Source organism: Crotalus tigris, unplaced genomic scaffold, assembly GCF_016545835.1.
Source record: "Crotalus tigris isolate CLP2741 ecotype Arizona unplaced genomic scaffold, ASM1654583v1 scf7180000018715.8119751781:844558, whole genome shotgun sequence".
NCBI classification, from domain to species: domain Eukaryota; kingdom Metazoa; phylum Chordata; class Lepidosauria; order Squamata; family Viperidae; genus Crotalus; species Crotalus tigris.
This window is the reverse complement of record NW_024097163.1, coordinates 695,226-712,061: the sequence shown is the minus strand read 5'-3', so window position 1 is coordinate 712,061 and position 16,836 is coordinate 695,226. Positions and strand designations below refer to the sequence as shown.

Genomic DNA, 16,836 nt, shown 5'->3' with positions numbered 1-16,836 from the left:
AATCTCTGGGAGATGTTAGACCTACAAAGTCTTTGGAGCAATCTTCAAGGGTGGAATTGCTGCCTGAAATGGAAATTGGGAAATCTCAGTTTGAGGGGCATCAACAAGAGAGGAACGGGCAGAGGATAACTTGTACAACTTACAATTGTAAAGACCAACACAAGGAGGAATTCAAGGAACCCTTACCTGTATTGGCTTCGGAGTCGATGGGAGATTCAGGAATTTTGGAGCAGTCTCCTAAGGTAGAACTTGCAGCATTTCTTACGAGTTTGATACAAGAATGGAGAATGGAAATGGAAGAATGGAAGAATGGAGAATGGAAAAAACTGGAATGTGAATAATTAATAATAATACTAATATAATTGAGACTGATAAGGATGCAGTTTCTTACGGATGGAATTTGTTATTGGTGAAGATTGAAATGTTTAATGTGTTTATTATGGATAGGCGTATAAGGGAATTTTGTTGTTTTAAGTTTTGAACCTTTAATGATAATATTGTTTAAATTTGTGTTTTGAAGGGATTATAATTTGCTCATTTTAGTGAGGGGATTCTAATGTTTTAAATTTTAAGTAATGTTTAAATTTGTGTTTTGAAGGGAGTATAACTTGTTCAAGTTTTAAGTATGCTTAAATTTGGTTTTTAAATATTATTAATATTTTTAAGAGAAAATAATTTGTTTAATTAAATGTCTAGATTTGTTTAGGAAAGAAAGTAATGTTTAAATTTGTGTTTTTGGAGGGAGTTTATATAGAATGATGATTGTATTTAGATTTGTTTAGGATTTAAAAGTGTTTCTAGTTTTTAAATATTATTATTAATATTTTTAAGAGAAAATAATTTGTTTAATTAAATGTGCTTAGATTTGTTTAGGACTTATAGGTTTTTTAAGTTTTTTCTTTTTGGATAGGAGAGAAGATTATGAAGATTGAAGGAAATATGTATTTACTTTAAGTTTTTTAAGAGTATTTAGTTTTAATGGTATAACAAAGGTTTATATGTTTATTTTTTCGTTTTAGGATAAAGAAAGAGGGAGAAATTAGATTTTACACTATAGATATAGATATTCAAAGAAAGTAATGTTTAAATTTGTGTTTTTGGAGGGAGTTTATATAGAATGATGATTGTATTTAAATTTGTTTAGGTTTTAAAAGTGTTTTAAGTTTTTTTTTTAATTAAGCCTGTACTCAGCTCTGGGAAGTCCAGGAGAGGGTTTGGGAGGTTGGGAAGGGGGGGGGTGAGGTAGGGTTGGGGGGGGTATGGGAAGGGGATTTGTTTTTGTAAAATTTAAAAAATTTTCAATAAAAAAAAAAAGTAATTAAGTAAAAAGTTGCTAAATGAAATTGCAACTGTGCTTATGACCCTACAGATACTCCTTGATTTACAGATCGTTTAACTACTATCTGAAGTTATGACAGTTCTGAAAATGTGTTTTATGGCCGGTAAAACCATTCTGACTCCCAAAATATTGTACCATCTGCTGTAATCATGTAATTGCAATTCGTGCTCTTGGTAACTGGCTCACATTTATGACCAGTTCCCACATGCTGCAGTCATGTGATTGCAATTTTGAATTCTTTGCCAGTTTCTGGCAAAAAAAAACCCATTAGGGAGAGTGAATTCACTTAATGATCATGATGCACTTAACAATCACATGATTTGTTTAAGGACCAAAGTGACTTGTTTTAAGACAGCTACAGAAATGGTTGTTAGATCAGGTCTGGTCATGTGGCAACATGACTTATGACCACAAAAACTTACAACAGAAATTCCAGTGCCAAATATGGTCCTAAGTTGAGAACTACCTTTACTTTAGTTTTTCTATGCTTTATAGACCTGCAAATATATAAATACAAGGATTGGGTGTAATGTTACTTTTTACCATTACCGTCATAACTGTGAACAATTGCTAAATGAGTCAGTCACTAAATAACCACTATCTATATGTACTACAACTCTCAAAATTCTAGCTGGGGTGCTCCAAAAGCAAACCCAAGTATTTTACACATTTGTTGCTGAAAATACTAGATTTTGAATTGAGGAACCAAGTAACTCTTATAATAACGTATAAGCTTGACTTATTGTTCTGACAGAAAATTTGGAACAACTCTTTAAATTAACAAATGTGGACATCAAGTGTTGCACAGAATACAGTATGTGCTTATATTTTCAATTTGGAATTTCACTTGAAAATGTAAGTCACTTGGGGAAAAAAAGCTAATGTTGATCAAGAGCGTAATATTCTCTCTAGTTAATATTCCAAAATCCTCATCATCATAATTATTAATAAAATTAATAATATTAATATATTTGTGTACTGCCCAATGATTTGGGATTTTATGAGAACAATTTGCTGGTTATCATAATTGTGAAAGAATTCTCATTAATGCAAACTTATTAGTTTTTAAACTATTTTATTTATCAAACTTAGTATTTTTTATCTGAGTCCTGTTATTTTAATGTTTTTAGATTTATGATTTTATGGTATTATAAGGTCCCAGAGTCACTTTGGAAAGGAAGATGGGCAGCATATAAATTTAAGAAATAAATACATAAATAAAAACATTTGGTTTAATTAAATATCAATTTTAATTAATATTTTTAAACTTTCATTTAATCATTTTTAGCTAATTTGAACTCAACAACAGAAAATAATGGCATAAATACAAATAAAAAAACCTAGTTTAGTTTAATTCAGATAACTATCAATGTTGTTTACTTATTACATTAGGACTGGGAGATATAAATTCAAATCTTTGAAGAGACCTCACATTAATTATTAACTTTTCGATTTAATGTACCACCAGGATTTGCGCAAATCAAATTGAGAGAAGTCTGAATGCTATTCTCAGATACTAACAGGAATGCCAGCAATCTATCATTTAACATCACATGAATGACATCTGAATTTTCTTCTGCCCTGTTTTCATATAACCTCCAGAATGAATATGCAAACCAAGGTCTTTTTTTTTTTTACTCAAATTGACCAAATGTTATCCCACATCTATCAGGCGTGATAAAAAATATTGTTTCAGGGACAAGATAACAATATAAAAATATAAAAATAAATCACCAAAACCTCAATTTCACTCATGAGCCCTTTCAAGCCATAAGATTTCTGTGGGAATTTGTTTTGCTGGTGAGTTAAGAGAAAAATGCTTATATGAAAAGCATCTAAATTAAATAAATACCTTGTTCCTCCACCATCAATGGAAAGAATTCGAATGCCCCACCCTTTTACTGGGTCTGTATAGCCAATCACAGCCAAGGCTTCTCTCACAGCAGCCTGTAGTGCTTCATCTTTTGTCTGCCTAAGTTTCAGCAAGCATGGAATGATATTTTCCTATAATAAAAATAAAGCTTTTTGCTGATAATCCTGTCATACCACACACTTAAAACTATTGTTATGTACAAGTTCCCTAATATTAAAATGAAAGTAAGGATAACCTTGGACATTTAACACTTGCCCTCAACTCTTGAGCAATTTGTGAGAAAATAAACACCGGTGAAATCAAACAAGATTATTTCTGAACAAATATACTATTAACAAATTGCTGGAATCTTTTAGCTGTCAAAACTGTAATTATGGCTAACATTTTAAATCACAAATCAGTATAAGAAGACAATTAAATTACAAAGAATACAGCAGCTATAACTACATATATACTTAGTCGATTTCTACTATCACAAAGAAATTAATTCAATTATCTTCAGAACACTTTATACTACAGCCCTATATTCTTAAAAAATTATAAACGCCAGAAATAGTGATTGGTACAATTTTGATATGATGTCAGAAATCTGTCAAGGACTTTATTTCTTAAGAGTCAATTTACCTGGAGTGGTGACAATTGGCAAAGGGTGGGCTATTAGAGTGAAAAGTGGTTGGATCCACATGATTATTTCTGATTCTTTTCTTTCTCCTCACCTTTTAAATTGCCAAGTAATGAAGAGATTGACTACTAGCAGGCCAAATAAATCAACTGAAGGTTCACAGGTTGCCCACCATTATACAAAATATTAAAATCCTTGATTCTTATTTGTTTAGGTATAAAGTGGTATGCAAATGTAGAATTGTATTTAAAAACTACAGGATAAAATGTCCCATTCACTTTTACTTCCAGAACAAATACTCTTTTCCCTTTCTCACACAACTAGGAGCCATTCCCTATTTAAAGTCAGAAAAGGGTAAAGGGTTCCCCTGTCCATTTGTGTCTGACTCTAAGGGGTAATGCTCATTTCCATTTCTTAACTGTGAGAGCCAGCATTATCTAAAGACAATTCTGTGATCATGCGGCTAGCATTACTGTATGCCAAGGGACATTGAATGCTGTCACCCTCCCACCAAAGTGGTACCTATTTATCTACTTACATTTCCATGCTTTTGAACTGTTAGTTAGAGCTGGGGCAAGTAACAGGAACTCTCCCCACTGCATGGTGCTCGGTTCGTGAACTCAGGGTGTTGACTTTCCAGCCAACAAGCCCAGCATCTTTAACTGCTGGGCCATCACGCCCCCTTAAAGTCAGATATTACCTTAATGGCGACTCCTCTACTATCTGGAAATTCCAACAGATGGTATGTCAGTTCTTCAACTCTGTTGATACAGACTCTTCTAGTAGACGATCTTCGCAATGCTTGAGTTAAAGCCCGAGTTCTATTATCTACACTAACCTTTGCAATAATCTGAAAACAAAACAAAAAAATCCTATAAATATCAGGGAAATGTTTGAAAAATAATTATTAGTACATTGATCCATTTGAAAAAAGTATGTGCACATAATTTATTCTTTTCTAAATATGTAGCATATATTTAAATATTTTATCAGTGAAACAGTAATTTTGTGCACTTTGATAGAAATTCTAATTTGTAAATCTTTCATAGTAATAAATGGATTATGGATTCAGAAATGTAGGTTCTATTGAACTTAATATGATTTGCTCTCTATTAAATATGTGAATAAAGCCTTCCTGCTTTAACCTTTTAGACTTGTTTCACTACTTAAAAATAAATATATTAATGTTGTTACTGAAATACATCAAAAACATATTTTAAACCAAATTATTTTTGTAACTTTATCTTTCAAGAAAAGATGTTTGTCTGTGAAATGAATGTGTTTATTGTTGTCTGTTGGTTTATCTCAGCTGTTAGTTACATATTTATTTTATGTTCTTGCTAGTTTTAATTGTTAGCTACCATTTTCATGAGATTGGCAGCTCTATGAATTGAAATAAATATATCTTTAAACAGTCAATCATTTACAACAGGGTTTATGCCAATTATTCAGATACCACTGAATACAGCTTTTGGCATTCCCATCACTAATCATACTAAGTGATACGAAATGTAGTTCACAACAGGGAGATAGCCATGGATTTTCTACTCTTGGTTTTTTTTTCCTGGTAACTGGCAACTGATTAGTAAGACAATCATCAGTTTTGTCAGACCCAATTTTATCAAAGATTTTTTTTTTCTTTCGGATCCACAAAAATCAATTTAGGAAAGATGATCTAATAAACACATTTCTGTCCACTAATATTTTTTACAGTTTTGCTGTGACTTATTTGGGAGTATTGACCAGAATATAGGCATCATAAAGGAAACTAAGTTTAGCTTTTTTTTTTTTTTTTTTTTACAAATTAGGTGTTCAGTAGCACATTGTTCAATAAAACTGGAAGTGTTCAACACATGTATTTTTGTGTGTGCATGTCCATTCATGGATGTGAAGTTGTATTCATATTGCATAATAATTCTAGTAAGTCTACAACAACTCTATAACACAGAATTCCCCAAGTCTCAAAACAGCTAAATATTTGTGATTTCTAAAAGCTGCCTTGAAATAAGCAGGTAAGACTGGTTTTATACATCCATTTATAATGGGCCATCTTCTGTTCCCAAGACAGTGATATGCAACAATGAACTTTTTATATATGCATGGATAGCATCTTCCGTAGACTAACATGGTGCCCATCTATTCTATTTAATACAAAATCACTTCAACTAAATTGTTTGTCCTCATTTAAGATACCACGGTAAACATTCATGCCAAAATATATTTTACCATGCATATTGACATATAACTGTGAGAATGTATGGCTCTAAATATACCAAGAACAAGCAGCCTGATGTCCTCTAAATGTTACCATGCTATTGGTTGATGGAACTTGAAATCTACTACAGCAGAGGACAGCCTTGGCTGCCTCCTCCAGTTATACACTGAGAGTTTCCCCTGAAATAACGATGAGGGGATTTCAATTTACTGCTGTCAATAAAACTTTTTCTTGTATTGTTGCCAATTAATGTGTTATAAACTTTTATCTACAAGACATGTACCTTTTCTCTTTGAAGACTTAGCCTCTTTTCCTTCTCTTCTGCACATTTAGCCTCCTTGTCATCTTTCAACATGTCCTCTTGTTCCTGTTCTTTAGTCTTTTCCTGCACAGCAGATTTTGTATCAGATCGTAACTTAGGTACCAGGCCTCCAATGTAACTATCCACAAAGGCCTGTACACTGTTACTAGGATAAGAAAGAAAATTTGAAATACCCTTTTTACTGGAAGCTGAAGGAAAAGGTACTTTTCCAGCATTTGGTGACCGCGAGGCAGGTACTAAGGCAGATAATGCACTCATCCTGTTTTCATCACTTAAAATGTCATCTTTTGAGAAATTAAATGATTCTTCACCCTGTTTGGGTGGGTTAGGGGGGAGAACACTCCCTTTCTTCTCTTGATCCATTCCAGCAGTGCTAAAATACCAGTTGATATGATGGGCTACAAAGTTGTATGTTTCCCCAAAGTTTGTAGCAAATTTGCTAACATGAAAAAGTCTATTTTTAATATCTGAGGGATCTTTCAAAGAACCTTGACTGGTATTGACTGACGCTAAGACTCCATCTGCAGACACAGTCTTTTTCTCATGTAAGTTATCATCATAATCCTTCTGAAAGATTTCACTTGAGACTTCTCTACATTTTTCTGAGCTGATAAAAAAGCTGTTCTCTGTCCCATCAGCTTCAATTACTTTCTTCAGTATAGCAGAATGAGGTTTTAGACGAGCTAACCGTGAAACTAGTTCATTGTGAGTGCCACACACAGCCTTAGAGACAGATTCTAAAGTGTTCTTCAATCGTGACATGCGATTGTTTTTGGTCAATTCCTTAGAAGTGCTAAATTTAGAAATTCTGTAATGGCAGTAGAAGTATTTCTGCCACTCTGTTTTGCCTCTTGTCCATTTATAGTATTGGCTGCTTGTGTGTAACACTCTAAAAGGAGAAGCATAGCTTATCCTCCAAAAAAGTTCAGTTCTGTAAAAATAGTGTAGTTTCCCAGTTCTCTGTCTACTCCAAAGACTTTTTGTACTAAATGCTAGGTACACATATTTATCTGAAAGAAACTGAATTGACATTACTTATAAAAACTGAAATTGTCCATAAATTCTTTCGCTTGAAAAATCTTAGTTTAGAAATAAACATTACGGTTCGTAGTATTACCTGGAACAGAAGAAGGAAAGAGCATCATTTTATTACGTACATCAGGTTCCACATGTAAACAAATTTTTTTTAAGAGAAATATACTTCTCCAACGATATAGCATATGTTGGGGGACACAACTCTCAAAATTCCAAATCATGCTGACCAATGCCAACATAAATACCAATGCATGGAGAATACCAGCCTAAAGAGCCGTGGTAGTGCAGTGGTTAGAATGCAATATTGCAGGGTAATTCTGCTGACTGCTGGCAATTCGGCAGTTCAAGTCTCAACGGCTCAGGGTTGACTCAGCCTTCCATCCTTCCGAGGTTGGGAAATGAAAACCCAGATTGTTGGGGGCAATATGCTGACTCTGTAAACCACTTAGAGAGGGCTGTAAAGCACTGTGAAACAGTATATAAGTCTAAGTGCTATTGCTATTTAAAAAGGCTGGTAAGGAAGCTCATCAAATTAATAATTGTGTCATAATATAAAGCTCTTCTGAAAAATATAGTGATAAAGAAAAAAATTTATCAAAAACACAAGATCAGTTATCTAAGAAACTGCTAAAGATCCTCAGATTCAGCTTCTTATATCAATAAATTTAGAAATTTAGCACACAAACAATACGATCAATCCAAAATGCATGGCACATGCCTGCAAGAACATGAGAGCAATTCACGATAAATAAACATAAATTACTTTGTAGTTAGCTGAGTCATGTCAGAAATATTGACAACACCCTAAAACTTCCCAATCATTCTTCAGTCAATTAATTCTTCTTCCAATACTGTGATTTGCCATCCTACTCTGGCACAAATTATTCTTCTTTACTAATCCACCTTGAACACAGCAGTTAATCTCTCTAGAAGGGTACTTTGGGGAAATGTCTAAGGAAACAGTTGCTTGGCATAATAAAACCTGTCAAAAAACTGTAACTCAAATGGTACTACATCCCTACACCAAACGGTACTAGATCCCTATACCATTTGCAGCATGTCATGCTGTGGGTCACCAAAATATTTTCAGGAAAGAAAAACTGCAAACCAAGATGTGTAAGACAAAACTAGCAACAAGAGTTTGCATCACCTCTTGAAGTTTCTTTTACAACCTCAAAAAAATATCCTTTGGAAGCTTTAGAGTCACTTAGGAATACACATTCTCTATGGCTATAGCGGTTGCATCACACTATACACCCCCAGGATGTACATCAGGCAGATATACACCATACAATCGCATTCAAGAAAGGATCCTCTAGTCTAGGACAGAGAAGAGTTAGTTTGCTTTCAGGACTCCTGAACGAGTCAAGGAAGTGGGAGGAGGGGGGAATTCTGTACATCTTTGCTTCGCTGCTGACAGAAGAAATGATAAAGTGATCTTAAAGGGGCAAGAGGAAGCTTTCCACTATTTCTGTTATTCCAGGAGGTTAATTCTCCCTTTAGAAGCGGAGATGCCGAGCTAGGGTAGGGGACGCGGCTTCCCAACGTGCTCTTTTCTGGAGCTGCTTTCTGGCTTTGAAAAGCTCAGATGGAAAAGAAGGGAGGTTAAAACTTCCCCTCGACATAACAACAGTCACCCAGTACCTCATTCCTCCCGCTTCCCGATTAGAGTCGGCGATCCCAATTTCCTTCAGGATTCTTCCTGCAAAGCCCAAACACCGTAGAGCTTTTCCGAGTCAAGAAGACAGAGCGTCCAGCTCAGACTTTCGCTCAGGAATCTCTATGGTGGCTGGGCTGAGCGGAAGGGCGGAGGCTGAAAATCTCTGAAGAGGAGGAGAGAGGGGTATTATGGGTAAGTGTGGGAGGTCTCCAGTGGCAGAGCACAGGTTGCAGTTGCAAGTTTTCGTAAAATGCTGGAGTGGCAAGTTTTCGTAAAATGCTGGAGTGGCTGTACGTTCGTTTCCTACGCAAAACAAATTTACACCTGGGCAGGAAAAACCAAAGGTACAAGTACAGATTAGGCGAAACCTGGATCAAAAACAGTAACTGTTAAAGGGACTTTAGAGTCCTAGTGGATAATTATTTAAACGCGAGTCAGCAGTGTATGGCAGCAGCCAAAAAAGTTAATACAATCCTTGGTTGTATAAACAAAGGCATAGGATCAAAATCACGTGAAATATTAGCATCACTTTATAAAGCCTTAGTAAGACCACACTTGGAATACTGCATCCAGCTTTGGTCACTACATTACAAAAAGATGTTGAGGTTTTGGAAGAAGTGCAAACAAGAGTAAGATGATTAAAGGCCTGGAGACTAAAACATGAAGAAGGGTTGCAGGAATTGGGTTTGACTAGTCTAGAGAAAAGAAGGACTTTGGGGGACATGATAGCAGTATTCCAGTATTTGAGAGGCGTACCACAAAGAGGAGGGGGTCAATTTATTTTCCAAAGCACTAGAGGGCAGGACAAGAGACTATGGAAAACTACGGTAATCAAGGACAGAAGCAACCTGGAATTAAGGAGAAACTTCCTAACAGTGAGGACAATTAATCAATGGAACAGCTGGCCTTCAGACACTGGGTGCTTCATCACTGGAGGTTTTTAAGAAGAGACTGGCTAGCCACTTGTCTGAAATGGTATAGAGTCTCCTGCTTGAGCAGGGGGCTGGACTAGAAGACCTTCAAGGTCCCTTCCAGCTCTATTCTGATTCTAACATATATAAAATAGTTCTATTTATACAATTATGGATCTTCATAGATTGGGCTACAGCAAAGAGATACCAAGGAGCAAACATAAGATTAGAACCATGGTTAATATTTAAATGTGGCCTTCATATACAGTGTATATACATTATTGTGGATGTTTCATTGCTAGAGGTTTCGACAGTCACTTGTCTAAAATGGTATAGGATTCCCTGCTTGTTTAGAAGACCTCCAACATCTCTTCTAGCACTACTCTATTCTGAATCTTGGCTTTTAAAGCCACCAAACCCACAGTATTGAATTCTCATTGCTTGTTTGCTTCTCCATGGAAGAGGGTGCTCATAAAATATAACTGGGTATATGTTAATAATGATTTATTTATTAAACAAATATATATGGCTGCCCAACTCAGAGCAGTTGAATCCTGTGTTTTTTTATTTTTTTTAAATTGAGAATAATATCTCACATTTTGCAAAATGCTTCTAGAACAGGCATGTCAAACTGACGGCCCACGGGCCGGATGCATCACACTGAAACTGCGCCCACCCCATTGTGGCAATAGGGAAAAAGTCTCAATACATCATGCAACATCATGTGACATCGCAGGTTTGACATGCCTGTTCAGACACTGGGTGCTTCATCACTAGAAGAAAACTCGAATAAGTTAGAGTTTTACAGCTTTCCAGCGCAAAAATAAGCTCCCAAAATAAGCACACATTCAAAATGAGCAGGAGGCATAGTTTAGAAAAGCTTTATCTATAATATATATATATATATATATATATATATATATATATATATATATATATATATATACATGATACAGTTTCATTCAGCTCTTGGCAACGTGGTAGAGAACAACAACTAACTCAGGAGATCAGGACACAGGGAGAGACTAAGACACGCTCAGACCTAGGCTGGATCACATGCTTCTCACAGCCAATCCTGTGTCTCAGTTAAATAACAGTTCCCATTGGCTGGTTCATTGCTATGGCTATTCCAGTTCATAAATTCTTACACACTGACACTCCTCCCTTTATAACTAGAATAGACATAAAACCAAATAACTTAATACTATTCCCTTGGTGTACTCCACCCAATGGCTTGATCATTAAATCTGCCAGATTGTCATCTTAAGAACAATGAAGCAAGCTAATTAGTTTACTTTTGAAGGCTTCTCTGACATTACAATACTTAATGTCCACATGCTTGCTTATACTTTTCACTCTGTCACCTGTTGCCATTTTAATGCAAGCAGCATTATCTTCAAATACTGTTACAGCTTCTTTAACTTCTATAGTTAAATCCTTTAACACAGTGATGGTGAATGTTTTAGAGACCGAGTGTCTAAACTGCAACCCAAAACCCACTTATGTATCGTTGGCGTAGCCCATTGGGTGGTGTGGCCCATTGGGTGGGCGTGGCTTCGATACTAACGGCAGACTGGATGGGACTAAAAAGTTCAATCAATTCCAACTTTGCGAGATCTTTTTTTTCCCCTCAAGAAGTTGAAATTGATTGATTAATTGAACCTTTTTTTGTTTTGCACACGGCGGTGGAGGCCCAAAGCGAAAAGGTTTTATAAAACCCTGCTGAAGGCCTAGGACTGGGGTGATGGTGCGCGTGCCCACAGAGAGGGCTCTGCATGCCACCAGTGGCACGCGTGCCATAGGTTCGCTACCACAGAGCTAGAGAAATTGTATGATGGATATTAGCCATATTTATACTTATACCTGTTGTCTGAAGCTGCCTCAGCAGGCCCCAGCGAGGCAGCATTCACACTCACTGGCGGCCTAGCCTCGTGGCAGCAGCGAGGGGTGGGCGTGCATGCACCAGAGTGTGAAAAATGGTCTTAAGTCACTTTTCAAAGTGCTGTTGTCACTTCAAACCGTCACTAACTGAACTGTTGTAAAGTGAGGACTACTGTACTTTATCACTTTTTTCCTTTTTTGGGGGGTCATCAAGTTTACATCAAGTTTTTGGCACCTTGCTAGGCGACTGGAAAAGCCCTGTTACAGTACCCGGATTGCAGCTGCTTTTGTGCAGATATGTGGAATGGCGTGGGACCTACAGGGTTTGCAAAGTTAGGTGAGGAAGTTGGTTACAGCTTTTTAGGAAAGATAAAATAGACAACCAAGAATGCTTTATTGACCATTCTTTGTCCAGATTTTATATCAGTTGCATCTGCTAATACAGGCATTCTGCTTCAGATTTCTCTGCTATTTTCAGTATCTGGTAAAATGAATGAGTACTTTTCCAACAACCTGTAAAATCCAAGACACTGCTTTTATTGTTTAATTCCCCCCTCCTAGATTTTTGATTCAGGGAATATCCATTTCTTTAGTGTTAGTTAATAGTGTTAGTTATTTAGAATAGATTTGTATTGGTTGCTTCATTTTTTTTTAATTTTGTGTTTTTTTAGACTCCGAGTCTTGTACACCCACCCCAAAAGGACGACAGCCAAAAAACCAAAAACAGATAGTGGAAGATCATTCCAAGAGGCCTGGACACAGTCATTTGGAGTGATTGAACGCAGTGGGAAAGCATTATGTGTTCTATGCAACAAAAGTGTTGTGTGTCGCACATCAAGTGTCACACAGCACTTTGAAACCAACCACAGAAATGTTGCCCAACTTGGTGATAATGAAAGGAAAGAGTTTCTTGAAGGGAAATTGAGGAGCTATCATTCCCAGCATCTTAGATTTCCAACTGTCTTTTCAGAACGAATCATCTGACAGCTGCCAGTTTTAAAATTTCACTGTGCATAGCAAAACATGGTAAGCCCCTCTCTGATGGGGATATTATCATGATTTCCCAAACAAGGATAAAATTATTCAACGCATCTCTGACATACCACTGAGCAGAAACACCATTAAAGATAGAGTCCAGCGTATGGCAAATGATGTTAGCAGCTCACCATTGACTTACAAAAGGCAGCCTGTTACTCCATGTGCCTGGATGAAAGCACAGATATCAATAACCGTGCAAGGCTGGCAGTAATTTTGCCTTATGCTGGTGGTGCCATCATGAGAGAGGAGCTGCTGAAACTGATGTCTTTGTCTGAAAGAACACAAGGTGTAGATATCAACAATGCTATGAAGGAAGATTTTTTGTCACAAGACATAAGATCAGAAAAGGTGGTTTCAATTACAAGTGATGGAGCACCTTCTATGGTGGGGGCAACATCTGGTTTCATACAGTTGTTTCTTCAAGAAACAAGTAATTCAATTCCACTGCATCATTCACCAGGAAGTTCTTTGTGCCAAGGAAAGCAACAACAAAAAAATTGACAATGTCCTCAAAGATGTTACAAAAATAGTGAATTACAACATGGCTTGTGCTCAGCAGTTTCAAGTACTACTTGAGGAGATTCAGGCACAGTATGATTGTTTATGTATAACAATGTCCGGTGGCTGAGCAGAGGACGAGTCCTGGAGAGATTTGTGGCCTGCTTGGATGAAATTCGGCTGTTTATGCATGAAAAAGGGCAAGAATATCCACATCTCACTGATATGGCCTGGCTTACCAACCTCGTGTTTTTTACAGACTTTACACACCACTTCAGTCTGCTCAACAAACAATTACAAGGTGCAGGGAAAACAGCAGAAAGGATGTTTTGTGACATCAAAACGTTTGAGAGGAAAACTGCAGGTTTTTGAAAGAGACCTTGAAAGTGGGCAGCTGAAATATTTTCCTAGTCTAAAAGTTCATTTAGAAAATTCTACATCATTTGCAGACAATCCTACAAGCCATCAGGAAATTTACAAGGAATTTTCTAGCATTGTAGCAGTTGCAAAGGTAAATTTTAGTAACAGATTTTCACAGTTCTGTAAGATGGAGAAAACCCTGTGGTTTCTTACTTCTCCTGATAAAGCCAAATTTGAAGAACTTAATCTTTCCTGCTTAGAGTGGTTAGATTTAGGAAATCTAGAAATGGAGCTACTGGAATTTCAGGAAAATACTATCTGGAAAAATAAATTCTGTGACTTGCATGAAACACTAGAGAAGATGGAAAGGATAACAAAGGACAGCACAATGAGTGCTGAGAACGAAATCCTCAAAGTGTGGAATTCTCTGCCAGATAATTTTAAATCCATGAAAGCACTTGGGATTGCTTTCCTTACTTTGTTTGGATCATCTTACAACTGTGAGCAGCTGTTTTCAACTTTGAATTATATAAAATCTGACACCAGAAGCAGACTAACAGATGACCTGAGTACTGCATGTGTCGCTCTCAAACTTACAGACTATGAGCCAAGGGTAGATAAGCTATCAGCAGGCATACAACAGCAAAAATCACATTAATTCTTTAAAAGCATGCCAAATGCAAACTTTTCCTTTTCAATAAAAACTTGTTGTGTTTTGGGGAGGTGGAGTGAGTGGGGGATTTTTACTTTTTGCCTCGTTTTGCTCTTTTAAAAAGAACATGCCCCAATGCCTCCCTGCATAGCCAGAAGCCTTGCTCCATCACCGTTCTCTTGCTGCACTCCCCCAGCCTCTCTTTCCCTTCCTTTGAAACAAACAACCCCTCAAACCTCCTGTTCCTTCCTTCTGAATTAAAATGAGAGAAAGCCAAGTTTTTTCTTTTGTGGTCTTTACATATTTAGCCTGCAGCTAGAAGGAAATGGGGAAGAAAACCATTGCAAGACACTCTTCTGTTTTAACTTTTTTTTCCTTGTTGCTTTTTGGAGTTTTCATCCTGCTTTTGTGAGAGGGCAGTGTTTGGGTGGGGTGTAGCTACCCTTCTCCTCCAAGTCATCAGCTGAGCAAGACACCTGCCCGCCCACGCTCTTCCCCCTGTCTGAGGCTTTCATTGAGGATTGGCGGTGGGGGGCCTGTTTGGTTTTTATTCCCTTCCCATCTGCTGGATGGTTATAGCAGGTTTTGGTCTCTTCTGTTGTGCTTTGAGGTTACCCACGAAGCACGTTTGTTTTGGGGGGGATCCCCACTCTGGTTGCTAAGCTTGCTTAAACCCTCTTCCACCTCCTCCTCCTCACCAGAGCCCCCCTTTGTCTGCAACCTGCCCCAGGCCCTGCCTCACCTTGCCTTGCCCCATGGCAATGGCACCCTGCTCTTCCCCCTCTCTTGCCTTACCTCACCCTACAGGACAAGCCTCTACCCACTGCCCCACCCTCCAGAGAACCCCTGGATTGCCCCCAATCCTGCCTGGCCCCCACAGGCATCCCTCCCCAGGAGCAACATCGAGATGGCTATGCCCACCCTGGCCACGCCCACCCATGCTGCCATGACTACCATAGCCATGCCCACTTGGTGGCCATGCCCACTTGGGCACACCAATTCGGTGGCCACACCCATTCGGTAGCCACGCACATTTGGTGGCCATGTCCCTGGCACCCAGCGATGCATAAGTGGTTTTTGGGTTGCAGTTTGGGCACTCGGTCTCTAAAAGGTTCGCCACCGCTGCCGTACTCCATCACTTCAAAGAGGGATGAAACGACCACCTCTCTCAGGCCTATATCTATCAAGCAGTACCTGATCAACTGAAAGAATGGCACCAGACAGTGGTAAGACTAGATGTTCAGCTGACCCGCTATAAGAAGCTGTACCCCTGAAGCTGAATCGAAGCCAGAGCAACCCAAATGGCAGCCACCCCCCAAAAAAACCTCCAAATGCTGCGGCTACTGAAAGTCGCAGGCCACCTGCAGGCCCACCGATCAAATGTTTCTGATGTCTTTTTTATTTCTTCATTTTTAAATTGCAAATAGCCTTTCCCATCTACTAAGTTGTGAATCATTTTCTTCTTCTGTTTTTTAAGTTTATAAGCTAACCATCTTCCTGATTTATTGGCATTTTAAAAAAAATTCTGTGTCAGAATCCAATTATATTTCATCTTTAATTATCAAACATAGAAACTCCCAATTCTGCCTTCTCTGGATTCTGCCATAAGAGGGAGAAAAGGGGGAGAGCAAAGGGGCTTTATGGCCCTCACTTCCTTCAGCACACTTCAAAGGACTGAATGTGTGTTTATTGTGGCCTCTAAGCTTTAACATATCAAAGAAGAGTAATTGCCTTTCATGTAGTTATCTGAAGTCTCCATCCAGACGGAAGAAGAAAGGGGATGGAATTGTGATACTTGAAACTATCACTGGAAGGGGGGTTGATTGGGTGGGACTACTGGGGAACCCCTTAAAACCTTGAATGGGAGAGCTTGAACCCCAAGTCCTGTCTAGCATGCCTGCAACCATTTTCTCTTAATAAAGGATTCCTGTTGGAAGAATTATTCCAAGAGTTCTGTCTTCTTAAGATGCAAAGTGGGGTGGGTCCTCACATTAGACAGGACTTGCAAAATTAATCCACCTGGAAGGAAGACCCTTGCCGGGGGATTTTGCAAAAATTTACCATGTCAGACAATGGAGCAAAAGAGGGGGAAAACTCCCTGGAAAGAGAGCCGCTGACCCAGTTGGAACCTTGCCAGATGTTGGGATCCGAGAGGCCAGATTCCTCAGGAGAAGAAGTGGTGGAGACACAGGACCACAAGCCTCGCTGGTCGATGGGCGTTGGAAAGAAAAGTGAGTGGGGAAAGGAATCAAGAAAGGTGACCCTGAGACGGGGGACCAAGCAACCAGAATGGAAGCAGGAGATGGAGAAATCCCTGCACGCAAGTGAAGAGGGAGAAAGCTGGGCACCGTACTCAGACTGGATCCTAGAGAAAGCTATTGACCTGATGAAGAGAACTCTCAGCTCCCTAGGAGAGGAGAATACTGAACC

At 38.1% G+C, this 16,836-nt stretch overlaps 1 protein-coding gene across 7 annotated transcripts in view; it reads right to left on the bottom strand.

Moving 5' to 3' along the window:
- The window catches only part of PNPLA8 (patatin like phospholipase domain containing 8), a 67,660-nt gene extending 58,455 nt beyond the window's left edge, over nt 1-9,205 (bottom strand). For 3 of the 7 annotated variants that reach the window (XM_039355644.1, XM_039355646.1, XM_039355648.1), the window contains exons 1-4: nt 9,051-9,205; nt 6,333-7,488; nt 4,535-4,684; nt 3,192-3,343 (exon numbers count right to left, since the gene is read on the bottom strand). In XM_039355644.1, coding sequence (XP_039211578.1) covers nt 3,192-3,343; nt 4,535-4,684; nt 6,333-7,403 — 1,373 coding nt within the window. In that variant the 5' untranslated portion in view covers nt 7,404-7,488; nt 9,051-9,205. The remainder of the gene's footprint in view (nt 1-3,191; nt 3,344-4,534; nt 4,685-6,332; nt 7,489-9,050) is intronic. The other 4 variants (XM_039355645.1, XM_039355649.1, XM_039355651.1 and 1 more) reach the window with 4 other exon arrangements.
- Between the last annotated feature and the right edge of the window lie 7,631 nt (nt 9,206-16,836).